Source organism: Salmo salar, chromosome 04 (assembly GCF_965601325.2).
Source record: "Salmo salar chromosome 04, fSalSal1, whole genome shotgun sequence".
Classification (NCBI taxonomy): Eukaryota; Metazoa; Chordata; class Actinopteri; order Salmoniformes; family Salmonidae; genus Salmo; species Salmo salar.
Window position 1 is genome coordinate 72,068,871 of NC_138294.1, and position 12,767 is coordinate 72,081,637.

At 42.4% G+C, this 12,767-nt stretch overlaps 2 protein-coding genes across 2 annotated transcripts in view; one reads left to right on the top strand and one right to left on the bottom strand.

The window, feature by feature from the left end:
- The first annotated feature begins 631 nt into the window (after nt 1-631).
- LOC106603680 (brain-specific homeobox protein homolog) lies at nt 632-2,443 on the top strand. Its single transcript, XM_014197646.3, has 3 exons — nt 632-1,107; nt 1,635-1,825; nt 1,922-2,443. The coding sequence occupies exons 1-3, from the start codon at nt 855-857 to the stop codon at nt 2,159-2,161; spliced, it is 684 nt and encodes a 227-aa protein (XP_014053121.2). The 5' UTR covers nt 632-854; the 3' UTR covers nt 2,162-2,443.
- Nucleotides 2,444-5,791: 3,348 nt separating this feature from the next.
- jhy (junctional cadherin complex regulator) overlaps nt 5,792-12,767 on the bottom strand; it is a 33,493-nt gene continuing 26,517 nt past the window's right edge. Inside the window, exons 5-7 of the mRNA XM_082974689.1 lie at nt 8,762-8,848; nt 7,736-7,876; nt 5,792-6,930 (exon numbers count right to left, since the gene is read on the bottom strand). Of these exons, the coding sequence (XP_082830815.1) occupies nt 6,709-6,930; nt 7,736-7,876; nt 8,762-8,848 (450 nt within the window). The 3' untranslated portion in view covers nt 5,792-6,708. The remainder of the gene's footprint in view (nt 6,931-7,735; nt 7,877-8,761; nt 8,849-12,767) is intronic.

Below are 12,767 nucleotides of genomic sequence, written 5' to 3' on the forward strand. Positions count from 1 at the left end.
AGATTTTAATACCAACAATTACAGCCAATTTAGGGCGGAATTAGCAGCTCAAAATGACTAACTAAGAAAAGATAGTATAGGAAACTGACTAGCCTAGGGATTACTACAACAGGCTACTGTTGCACAAAACAATAAGTAATGCCATTTAGAGTTGTAAATGTTAGTGTTCTGTCGTCTATTTGGGAATGCCACCAGCAGTCCCACAGATCTTAGGAGTAATTCAACAAGTCTAAGATAGGCTATATGTAGAAAGTGAAACGTTATCATTTGTTAATCATTGGTGTTGCCTAGTAATGGCGTATACCTTGTTATAAACAGTTTATGTTTATAAATAGGCTATAAATTGCACCACAGGTTATGTGACATATATAGTAGTCTAATGGTTTAAAATAGTAGGATATATGTTTATACTCAAATTTGACTGTAAAAGGGGCGAATGGAAGCAATTTTGACTGAGGCGCGGGAACAACTGCAGGACTTCCGTGGGAAGGCTTTTTCAGCACCATGGCGAGCGACCCTCCCTCTTCGTCATCATCATGCTTAATCCATACAAAACTAATTCCATGCTCCGCCCCACTGGCGTCCTATTGGCTGATTACAAATCAATTTCACAATTTACCACAGTCGCTCCCCTTGGATAAATAGTAGGCTAATTTACCTCCCACTGGCACTGAATAAATAGTAGGCTAATCTGCCTGGCACCACTCACTGGCTGCCACACAGACGACAATTCTAGCGTTTGAGACTGACGAGACGGGCAAGAAGTTTAGTGCTACCCTTCCCTGGTTTGTTAGGGTGCGCTTGGCATCAACACCACACTGACTCAATTTTGAAAGTGTTTTCAGAGATTTAAGATGAATCTGAACTACACATCCCCCATGCCTCAGATGCCAGCCCAAAGGTCAACGTCGTTCTTCATCGAAGATATTTTATTACACAAACCCAAGCCTCTGAGAGAGGTCTTCCACTCGCCGTTCTCAAGCTCTCTGGCTTCCCGAATGCCTCTCCTAGAATATGGATACCCACTGATGCCCACTCCGATACTAGCGCATCACCCGCACCATCCTCTACACAAGCTGGACCATCACCAGTATTTCTTTACGTCTGGTAAGTCAACGAAGGCACTGGACTGGTAAATGCATTCACGATGCTAAGGCAGTCAGAGAGCGCAATGACAGTTAAGACGTTAACGTTGACATTCCGTTAGGCCGATAAAGATTTAATTCCAAATGGGTCTTTTATAATGTTGGCGCATGCATCATTTCAATTTTAGTATCCCATTAAACCCAATAGCCTGACAAAACGATGGAATTGTCTCCGGCGTTTTACAACAGGTGCATCGGCCTTTTCGCGCTTAAACATTGGTGCAAAAAATAAATAAAATCAACTCAATCAGAACAAAAACAATTTATACTCAATTATATAATGATTGGCTAACTATAACGAGGCCTAAAGTAATAGTGTGAAGAAATTGCATGGAGTAAAACGCTTTAAAGCCTGATTTAAATAGGCCTTTTGATTTTCCCACATGCCTAGAGTTTGACATCTCATTTAACTTAACAAATGTATATGTTAACATAATTTTATTAAATATTGTGTTGTATTAAATTTTGAATGCAATATTTATTTCACAGGGATGCAAATGCCGGCTTTATTTCAGCATCATCCAGAGTTACCGGGCAAGCATTGCAGACGCAGGAAGGCGAGAACGGTTTTCTCGGATTCTCAACTATCTGGTCTGGAAAAGAGATTTGAGATACAACGGTACCTATCCACGCCAGAACGAGTGGAGTTGGCAACAGCGTTAAGTCTCTCGGAAACCCAGGTAAGAAAACTAACATCACACAATCAACATAGCCTTCGGGATGGTCGCACTGTGCTGAGAAGCAAGTTTATTAAATATTCCACCTTTGTCACACAGGTGAAAACATGGTTTCAAAACAGAAGGATGAAGCATAAAAAGCAGCTGAGGAAAACACAAGATGACCAGAAAAATCTGAATGACTTAGATAGATCCATGGATAACGCAAGTGAGAGTGAACTCAACGGAAAAAATACAGATGATGTTAACAGTGGAATCGAGCCGAACTCGTACATTTTGGAAAATGAGGACGATGTTGATATCGAGGATGACATTTGCTCGCCAGAACCTTCACTATAGAGCAAGTGGCAAGTTGTTTTAAAAACATAATAACCATGACCCATTGTAAATGTAAATATTGAATTGTGTCTTTTCCATATGAAATTATATATAGCTTTTTTAAACAAATCAATGATAATGCAAAGTAGTATTTATTCAAGGGTATGCGTAATATGTCACTACACATTCATTGTAGGCTCTGTCTATATTTATGTTTTCCGTGGCTGTAAAAAGCATCATATCAAACAACTGTACATACAAAATATAATTTGAAGCAATGTTCATTATTAGGATGTTATTAATAATATTATTATTAGTATGACTATTATCTTTGAATCAAAAGTCAAACAAAAACCAGACATCTTAATTCTAAGATTTTTGGGGGGGAATGTTTAAAACCACAAGTTGATTATTTTGCGAGAAAATCTTTGAAAAACATTTGTATATAACTACTTTGATAAACAAAATCGACATCTCAATTGCAGCATGTCACATTTTTAACCTATCTTTTTGCACTTTCGTTCAGCCTAATGAAAGATGTTGCAGCATATGCCCTTTGAAGTGTTATTGCTTTACTATTAAAACGTGCATGATAACCAGAGCTAATTGTTTATTTAGCCTGTACCATTTATCGTTTACATTAGTTGGTTTTATTATTAGGCTAAGGGATTAAAGTTTCATTTTCCTCTAAACTTGGATGAATTGACCAATGTTTCAATTCAATGCCAGTTAATACTTTATTCGTTCGTTATTAATAAATAATTATATCTTTATAGGACACTGGAGATTTAACTAGAACATATATTTTTAATTTAAATAGTTTTATAGTAATACTCATACTTCTGAAAAGCAATTTTAGCCAATGATTATGTCAGTCCGGTTCTACGACCTCTTTTGTACTTCAATAATAATAGCATCTTCATTATAATTAATTATGGTTATAATAATATTTTTAAGTAGCCTATTATTTTGCATAGGCCTATCCACATGAATATCTTTAGAAAATGCACCGTCCGTATCTATAGAAGAGATCAGTTGTAATAGCTTTTTACTAACGTAACCCACCTATTAAAGAACCAGGAGCCATTTAGCTGTGGAGGTAATGTGAATCCGAGGCTGCCTGTTTAAGTTGCTCATGCGGTTGTAAACCTTGGTAGGTGGGACCCCGCTGAGTGAGGAATACAATAAAGACTTCCTCACACCAGAACAAATAGTTGTTACATGCAACTTGGAGGAAGCTATTCATAAACATTCTCATGACTTTTATTCAACTTGAGTTATTCTGCCACTGGATCACCAAATGTCTTAGGAAGAGCAGAAAGAGAAGACGTGCACCACTGACTCAAGCAGTCGACTCAAAACAACATGGGCCCCTCACAAATTGCGTTCAATGCTAAGCTAAATGGGGATATTTGGACAGATATTTAAGTCAAATAATGTGTGCATAATGTTGTTGACATTAAAAGTAAACCAACCCATCGTTGGTCTTTGCCTCTCCGTGGTAGAATATTACTCGAAAGTTGTTCCCAAAAGGAATGAATCGCTGGCGTAGTAAAATAGGCTACCAGCTCCAACCAAACTAAATTTAACACTCAAGTCAACTGATTTGTTCAGAGAATTTAAAAATGTAACGAATGTTGTAAAACTGAAAAATATTCTGGAAGTATGGAAAGAATGCAGGATAAAGTAATTCAGTATAGCCTAGAAATTCAGTCACCTCTTGCAACACAACTGCCACACCTGAAAATAATATGCATTGATTATTTCAATATTCTCCACCTGTATCAATCAGCCATCACTTAATTGCTTGGCCAATCAACAGAGACACTAACAGAAAACGATTTGGACAAATAACAGCAAAGGGAATTGAGAGCCCTTCATTGTATAGTGAATGATACATGGAGATGTTAGTAATAATAGCATGCTTTAATTTAAACACAACAGTAAATGTTGGGGGTTTAAATTACAACATTGAAAACAGCATCCATGACTTGGTGAAAGTAACTCCATAACATACCCATTTTTAATTTTCTCTGAATATGATCAAAATCAGTTAGTACACATTGTTAAAATATACTCACGTTAGATAATACTCATCAGTAGCATGCTAACACACAAATTTGACATTTGAGAAACATTGATGAATGTCTAATTCTGATGTGAGACTGAGAGCTGGAAGCAGCACTACCCTTTAGGCCTACAGGTGAGCAAGTAGCTAATTTCTTCTGCAATGGCAATGAGTGCAAAAACAAGGGCAGATTTTTATTTAAGTATCATCTCTAGTAGAAAAATACTTTCTTATTTTCCTTTCAGATAATGAGAATTCACTATTTGCTTTTAGCTCAACCCCCCGAGAAACAAACACCCACCCACCAAGGAGTTGGAAGCCAGGGTCTGCCATGGTGCACCCCTGGAGTAGATTATAGGTTAAGTCCCTTACTCAAGGGTACAATGGCAGGAGCTGGTACGCCACTTGCCACCAGATTTTCCTATCAGAATTGGGATTCGATCCGGCAACCCTCTGGTTCCTGGCCCACCTCTCTAACCTCTAGGCGATCTGACACTTTCCATGTGGGCCACTTCATCTGGAATGCCCTTTAAAAGCATGCACGCATGCACTGACACACACATGCACACACCGTACGCACGCACGCACACACGCACAGGCCAAAATCATCAATACCAGCTATTGTTGAACTTATTGAGTCATTTAAATGTGCACCACAAGGCAGCTCTCCATTCATTTGGAAGGTTTAAATTAACAGGCACATCCAAACAGGATATGCAGCACTCTCCCACCCTTTGAAAAGCAATTCATGTCGTTTTCAAAACATAATGCGGATTGACTGAGAAAATAAAAAGCGTTGAAGAGAATAGGCCGTGCGGAAGGTGATCAATTAAAAGATTAAGCGTTTTGCAACACATGGATGCATCTGCATTTGGACCTAATAGTGGGGCCATCAGCTCATTTTCAGGAGCCTGCCGCCTACTCACATCAAAGCATGCACGTCTGCCCCGGTTATTCCAATCGGCAGAAAGGGATGCTAATTTAGCCCCCTTCATGTGTGGTGGTGAGAGACTCCTTCAATTAACTAGATTTCTATGGCAAAAGAGGGGTGGGGGGAAAGATGCAAAGAGAGTTGGTCTGGATAGGCAGTGTTTCTCATTAGGTCTGGTATTTATTATTACCCCCACACATCTGAGGCTTTAACACTAAAAACACAGTGCATCAAAGACGCCATGATGGGTTAAATGGAGACTATAATCTAATTAAAATATTACATAGGAGTAAATAGCTCTTTGATAATGATCTGACGGTTCTATTAAATAAATGGGGGGCGCTTGAGATTTTGTTTTATTGGGGGGGAATTATCACTTTAAAGTACAGAGAACAAGTTTACAGACCCTAATCAGGTGTCCTTCAAAGGGTCATCTTTGTTTGACCCATTTGTATCTGTGAAGTAGAGACTGGGGGATACAGGGAGAAACTAATCAGGCATGGAACAAAAAGAGCAGATTATTTCAGATTAACAGCAGCAACCAGGTGCGTGAGAGGGTGAAAGGGGACAAATTGGAAATGTGGATAAAATGCCAAAGAGTGAATTACCAACTCGTTCCCCCAAAAATGAGACAATATAGCAGAGTACCGGAAGCTTTTTGATTTAATGACGTATTGTTGAATTTACAGAGGATGTTTCAATGTCAAGTGCTATAAAAACAACAGAGAAAAACAGATGGAGTACACAGTACTATTTACAAAAGAATTGACCATTAGGTCTTTACCAATGGTCTACCGACAGTATTTTTACTCAGTTGCCTACTCCTTGTCATCAAACAACCTACACAAAGCTTTAGGTGTACATGTTCTCTCAGATTGTAATATTGCACTATTATGTGTGGTATTGTACTAATATGTGTAATATTGTACTACAACAACAAACCATATGTGTTATGCCTGAATTGACTTGAGCAGCTGTACTGTATTAGACATTTTCAGGTCATGTGCACTCAGGTCATGACTCATGAGCAATTGTAAGGTTAAGAATTTTAGCAGAGAGATATTCAAGTAATTGAGGAATCATCAATAGCCAGAGCATGATTTATCTGAAATGTGTACAAACCATTTGCATATTATTCAAACATCAATATATTACCTTATTATCAACTGCAAGCTAAAAAATCCACTTGGTTTGGGATTACAGTACTATGTTTGCCTATAGTGTAAGTCACGGTATGGTACTGAATAAGTACCATGTTTACCTATGGTTTAAGTGCATCAAATCATATGAAGAAACACGCAAGCTATGTTTAACAGCATCACTAGTTGTAAAAAAACGTTCATATAGTAAATGCTTATGTCATCAACCACAAACAGACAGGCTACGCTGTAACACCTCAAACTGCAGTTATAGACACAAGCATTAATGAATGATTGCTGCACTAATCACCTGCTTATTCCTGCATATTGTCTATATAGTCCATATGCTGAGTTTCTTCAAAAGTCGAACGGCCATGTCAGCTTTAAGGGTGACTCCAGTGTGCTGTAAAGTGAATGGGCCGGTGCTGTGTCAGATGGAATGCACCACATTGAAGCGGGCCACAGTCTGTTTCTCCTGCTCGTGCCGTTTCCTCAGGGCCTCCACTGTGGCCAGCTGGGATAGGTCGAGGCCCTCCCGGAGGCGAGTGTTGCCCCTAAGGGCCCCCTGGGCTCTCTCTGGCTCTCTGGTCTTGGGCTGCTGGGCTTGGGGCACTACCTTGGGCCTCAGGATGCTCCTGGCGTACTCCAGGGCCTTAAATCCAATGGAAATAAAAGGTAACATTTTATTTAACACTGACAGGTATAATGAGATTAATATAATACCGTAAGGCTTTCTATGAACATGTATGATGTTCTTATAATTCCCCATATCATCCCTCCTAACTAAATCACTGCCACCTTGAGTCAATAAAACATTTGCTATAAACATATAAGATGACATAAAGACTCACGCTTACAAGTAATAAACAAGTAATAAAGCATTAGGCTTTAAGTAAAGTTTTACAGAAATATAGTTTGGAGATGGAGGGTCAGGTACAACTGCAAGAACTGGGAAAAAAAACTATGCTTTCAAATGGCCGATTGAACTTGGGGATCCAACTTTGTGACAGAATGTTGATGTGTCTTTAATTGATCTCAGTCTCGCAATCAAGTGACATTTCAGTGCACGGGGATTCATTTGTTTTCTGTAAATAACAAAATGGCAACTGGAAGTGCAATACAGACAATTTTCCTAAATGAGCCTATTGTTTCCCAGAGGATGCAGTAAGCTCATACATTGTTTCGAATTGTCTCCTATTATCTGAGACAAAGATACCACATTGTGTGATGGAGCTGACAGATAATGATGATGGACAAATTGACTGAGGAAACCGGGGGAAATGGATGCACTTGAAGCGATGTACTCTCTCTGGCTTTTTTTTTCTCTCTTTCCTTCTTTCTCTCTCTCTTGTCACCGTCTTTCCACCTCTGACTCTCCCTCCCCCTCCCCCTCTCTCTCTCCCTCTGATTTTCTCTCTGATTTGCTTTCTGTTTCTCTCTGTCTCTTTCTCTGTTACCTTCCTCCTAGGAACCATGTTGTCCTTGTTGTTGCTGCCCACTGGGTTCCTGGCGGCTGGCAGAAAGGGAATCCTACTTATCTTCTTGTTCTGCTCGCGGATCACATTTGAATACAGCTTCTGTCGTCTCATTTTCTCGGCCTGAGCCACGTTGTGAATGAACAGAGAAAGAAAGAGAGGGAGTAGAGGGGGAGATTACAAAAGAGTGGGTTTAATTAACTGAGCCATTTCTCCCTTAAGGCCCTATTCTCTTTGTGTATACCTCGGCGGAGCCTCTCCACACCGCCCGACAAAACCAAATACAACAAACCATTCAGCAGGCCTATCAACATTTACACATATCATTCACTAATAGGGCCGACCCTAGAGACAGAGACGGCCTCAATCTAGTGCAAATTGGCCATACATGCTCACTTTTTACTCTCAGGGATTAACAAAAGATACATCAGACCCCAAATACCATTCAACCTTCCATGGCTACTCTCATTTGCTTTGTGAATCCAATTGAATCTGTTCAGAACGAGACAAGTCTTTAATGAGAAACAGGGACAGAGGGGCGGGATATAATGGAAGCACAAAGAGGCCATTGAAGATCATCAGCTGAATAAAATGAACCGGGTAAATGGATTTATGAAGCATCTAATCATTACTGTTGTCTGTTTGAGACCTACATTCCTTTTTTTTAACAAACACTTTAAAAAAAAGTTACAATTTAAGATTGCTGAATAAAAAATGCTCCCGAGTGGCGCAGCGGTCTAAGGCACTGCATCTCAGTACAAGAGGTGTCATTAAAGTCCCTGGTTCGAATCCAGGCTGTATCACATCTGGCCGTGATTGGGAGTCCCATAGGGCGGTGCACAATTGGCCCAGCGTCGTCCATGTTGGGTCATTGTAAATAAGAATTTGGTCTTAACTGACTTGCCTAGTTAAATAAAGTAAAGCATAGGGTACAGAATTGCTGGAAGCCATAGGAACATATTATAATTTGGTATGACAATTGGTTTTAAGGTAGGCAGAGGCACTTACTGTAATTTCTGTGATGGTGTAATCAGGCCCAAGGCCTCCAAGATAAACGTCCTGCTTCAGCTGCTTATAGTCCTTCAGGGTGTAGGCCTAGGACAATACACACACAAACATTCTACATATTACTAGATAATACTTATTATTAAGGCATGGAATGACATACACACACATTAAACTTTATACGGAAATGATGCCTAAGTACAGAAATATCTATATTTTGCCTTTAAACAGGTTGTTGATAAGTGCCTGTATGTTTGGGTCTTTTGGTATTAAGGGGTGTTTGTATTGCACCCTGGGGAGTGGAGTCCCAGGGACAGGTTGACAGAGAGATTCTCTCTTCTAGGCAGAGAGACGAGGAAGCACCTTAATCCGCAATGTATTTCTGAGGTGCACTCGAGCAGCAATCCACAAACTGCCCCGGACAATAGGGGACTAATCATTCCAGATCAGACTGGCTCCTTTTAGGGGCTCAGGCCACTTTGGAATTAGCCATTGGTCATGGAGATGGCTTCCTGTTGAGTTTTTTTCCATTCTATTCAACCCCCTCCCATCTGCTTTCACAATTTTTGATACCCTCCACATTGGGGTGTTTACAAATCTACCCTGTAATCTTGTCAGACATGATGGCAAACATGGCAAAGTGGGGATATAGGAGAGGAAAGGGACAGGGGGAGAGACTAGTGAGGATACAGAGAGAGGAAAAGGGCAGGGGAAAGGCTAGTGGGGATACAGGGGAAGGAAAGGGCAGGGGAGAGGCTAGTGGGGATACAGAGAGAGGAAAGGGGCAGAGTATTTGGTATTTTGGGTATTTCATCCCCTTGGAATGAGCGCAACCAAAACAAAACTCATCTCCAAAATGGAAAAATGTGCAGTCAAAATAAATTGTGAGCCAGGGCAACACATTGGCTAAAGGCAAAACACAAAACTCACTGACCGCCCACCCTTGAGAGACAATCAGCAACCAAGTTGTCCTTCCCACGGACATGTCTGGTTTCCAGGTGAAATGCCTGCAATATCCGTAGTAACTTTCCTTTCATTAGGAAAGTTACCACCTCACTGCGGAGCTTCTCTCTCTTTTAAGGGTTCACTCGGTAGGCATGTTGTTAGATTTTTTTCACTATGGGGTAAGGGCCTGAAAAGCGAGCCTGCAACGGTGACCCCAGAACGGGCAACAAAACCAGAACTTAGTCCCCCACATCGAAAGTGCAGTTTTGGGCATTCCGATTGTACCAAACTTTCATTTTTGTTTGTACCCTCTCCAGATTCTCACTGGCAAACTCACAGGCGAGATGCAATCTGTATCAAAAAGCGCTAACGTGCTCAAACAGATTTGTTTTTGTTTTTAACGTGTCGCCCTGCAACAACCTCTCTTTCAGCAAACTCAAAAGACCTCTGACATGATGTCCAAACAGCACAAGAGGGACCCCTTCATCCCAGTCTTCCTCAAACTCAAAGCAGTAAGCTCTCAACATAGACTTCAAGGACTGATGAATTCTCTCAAGAGCACCTTGAGACTCTGGGTGGTAGGCACTAGAGGGGCAATGGGTTACACCCAACTGTTGTAGCATTTGCTGGAATACCTTTGACATGAAATTCGAACCTTGGTTCGACTTCACTGCGGAAGTCCAAACGTTGAATTTTTTTTGCCAGGTCCTTAACAATACTGGGAACTGTGATTTTCCTCAATGGAATGGCCTCAGGGAAATGAGCGGCAGCACACATTATGGTTAAGAGAAACTGGTTACCACTCTTGGCTTTGGGCAAAGGACCAACACAGAGTACCAGAATCCTGCTGAAAGGTTTGTCAAAAGCAGGAAGAGGCTGCAAAGGTGCAACCGGTACAGCATGGTTCCGTTTACCCGTCCCCTGGCAAACACGACAGGATTTACAGTAAGCCAGATGGCCTGCCATACTACCATCGTGAGCCAGCCTCAGTATCTCTTGTCGAAGCGTAACTGGAACGACAATTTGAGATACACTGGACCAATCGTTTTGCCCGAAGTGGCGCAAGAACACCATTTCCTCATTAAAACACCATCTCTGACAAAGCAACCCTCACAAACTTAATCAAACTCCTCCATTGGATGTATCTCAGCAAAAAGATGGGAGAGGGAAACATCTTTAATCTGTTCTGCAATCTGCTGTTTCCTAGACAACCCTCTCTTCCTTCAGCGATCCTACAAACTCACTTACCTTTGGGGTTTTCAAAGGAGAGGTCAATTCAGGAGGTTTAGCTAAATCAACCATGGTAGGATCGCTGACATCCTCCTCCACACTAGACTTGCTCCCGGTGACTTTCTTAGACATATCACATGTAACAGCAGGGATCACTCTAGGGTAAGTCCATGGATTTTTTTATTAGCCTGTGTGTTTATGCATCTTTCAAAAATGATTCCACCAATCTTATAACCCCTCTAGGTGGATGTCAGTGACAGAAACGCTACCACAAAAGTGTATTTTGAACACTCAAATATTTGGGCACAGCAGAGCTTCAGAGAGGTGACTAGAGCGACCACCATACTAATGGGAAACAAAAGTCCATTACGTTCCACTGCAAAAATGTGTCACAATGTCCACAGGTGGCGCCTCTCCCCGTTCAGGCGGCACTCGGCGGTTGTCGTCGCCGGCCTACTAGCTGCCACCGATTTCCTTTTCTGTTTCGTTTGGTAATGTCTGGTTAGGGTAGAACCTGTTTTGTGTTAGTAATTAGTGGGGTATTTAGTCTGTCTGTTTTGTGTTTGGGGTTGTGCGGGATTGTTTCGTGTCTGTTATCGTAGGTTGGGGGGGGATTTCTTTTCTGGTCCTTTTATATTTAGCGTTTTGGCTTTAGGGTTGCTGGGCTCCATCCCGTTATATTCCCAAGACTGTGTTAGTCTTCCTTTGTTGGAATATTTTTTCCCTTGCCTTGTAGGCTTGATATTTTGGACTTGTTTTTCTTCATTAAAGTAACTACGTGTTTCACGTACCTGAGTCTCCTGCGCCTGACTTCACCCCTCCTGCAGAACTATTATTTGACAGAATCCCGCACCACAATGGAGTCAGCAGGAGCTGAAGCACCAGCCCCGTCCGTGGAGGAACAGGTTAGCCAACACGCCAACGTCCTTCATCGCTTGGGGGCTGCGATGGATCAGATGTTAGCACGCCTGGAGAATTGGGAGAGACGTGCTCTTCCACCTGACCCAGCTACTGTCCACCACCCTGTTCCCCCCTCAGCAGCGACGGAGTCCAGCCCGAGTGGGATTAAGCTCGCGCTCCCGAGGGAGTTTGATGGGACGGCCGCTGGGTGTAAGGGGTTCCTACTCCAACTGGAGCTGTACCTGGCGATTGTTCGCCCCACTTCCTCGGGAGAGGAGAGGGTGAGTGACCTCGTCTCTTGTCTCACGGGTAGAGCCCTGGTCCAACGCCGTCTGGGAGGGCCCAGATTCAGCCAGGGACGACTACCCGGAGTTCACCCGGGTAGTCGGGCTGTATTCGATCATCCCCCTGTGGTCGCAGAGGGCACACTGCCGACCGGTGCTGGAGAGGCTCACCCGGGAGTTCAGAGGGCAGGAAGAGTACCACGTCGACACCCCAGGTGAGTCAGCACCATTCTCACCCAGAGCCCCCTGTGGCCACATGCATGTCTTAGTGTCTTTTCCTGAGTTTTCCCCGCACTCCCAGTATAAGGTGCTAGTCGATTCAGGCGCGGCTGGGATTTTTGTGGACCGTGGGGTCACCCATAAGTTAGGGATTCCCCTTATCCAGTTGGACCAACCCTTCCCCGTGCACACCCTAGACAGTCGGCCACTTGGGTCGGGCCTGGTTAGGGAGGTTACTGCGCCACTGGTTATGGTGATGCGGGGGGGGGGGGGGTCATGAGGAGCGTATCAGCCTCTTCCTCATTGACTCCCCAGCATTTCCGGTGGTACTGGGTATTCCCTGGCTAGCCACTCACAATCCCAAAATTTCGTGGAGACAGAGGGCTCTTAAAACCTGTTGAAGCACCCGTCCCGCATGTGGGATCAACATC

Coding starts and splice junctions, on each gene's coding strand:
- LOC106603680 (XM_014197646.3), top strand. CDS start 855: ATGAATCTGAACTACACATCCCCCATGCCTCAGATGCCAGCCCAAAGG. Junction 1,108..1,634: donor CCAGTATTTCTTTACGTCTG/GTAAGTCAACGA, acceptor TTTATTTCACAG/GGATGCAAATGCCGGCTTTA. Junction 1,826..1,921: donor TAAGTCTCTCGGAAACCCAG/GTAAGAAAACTA, acceptor TTTGTCACACAG/GTGAAAACATGGTTTCAAAA.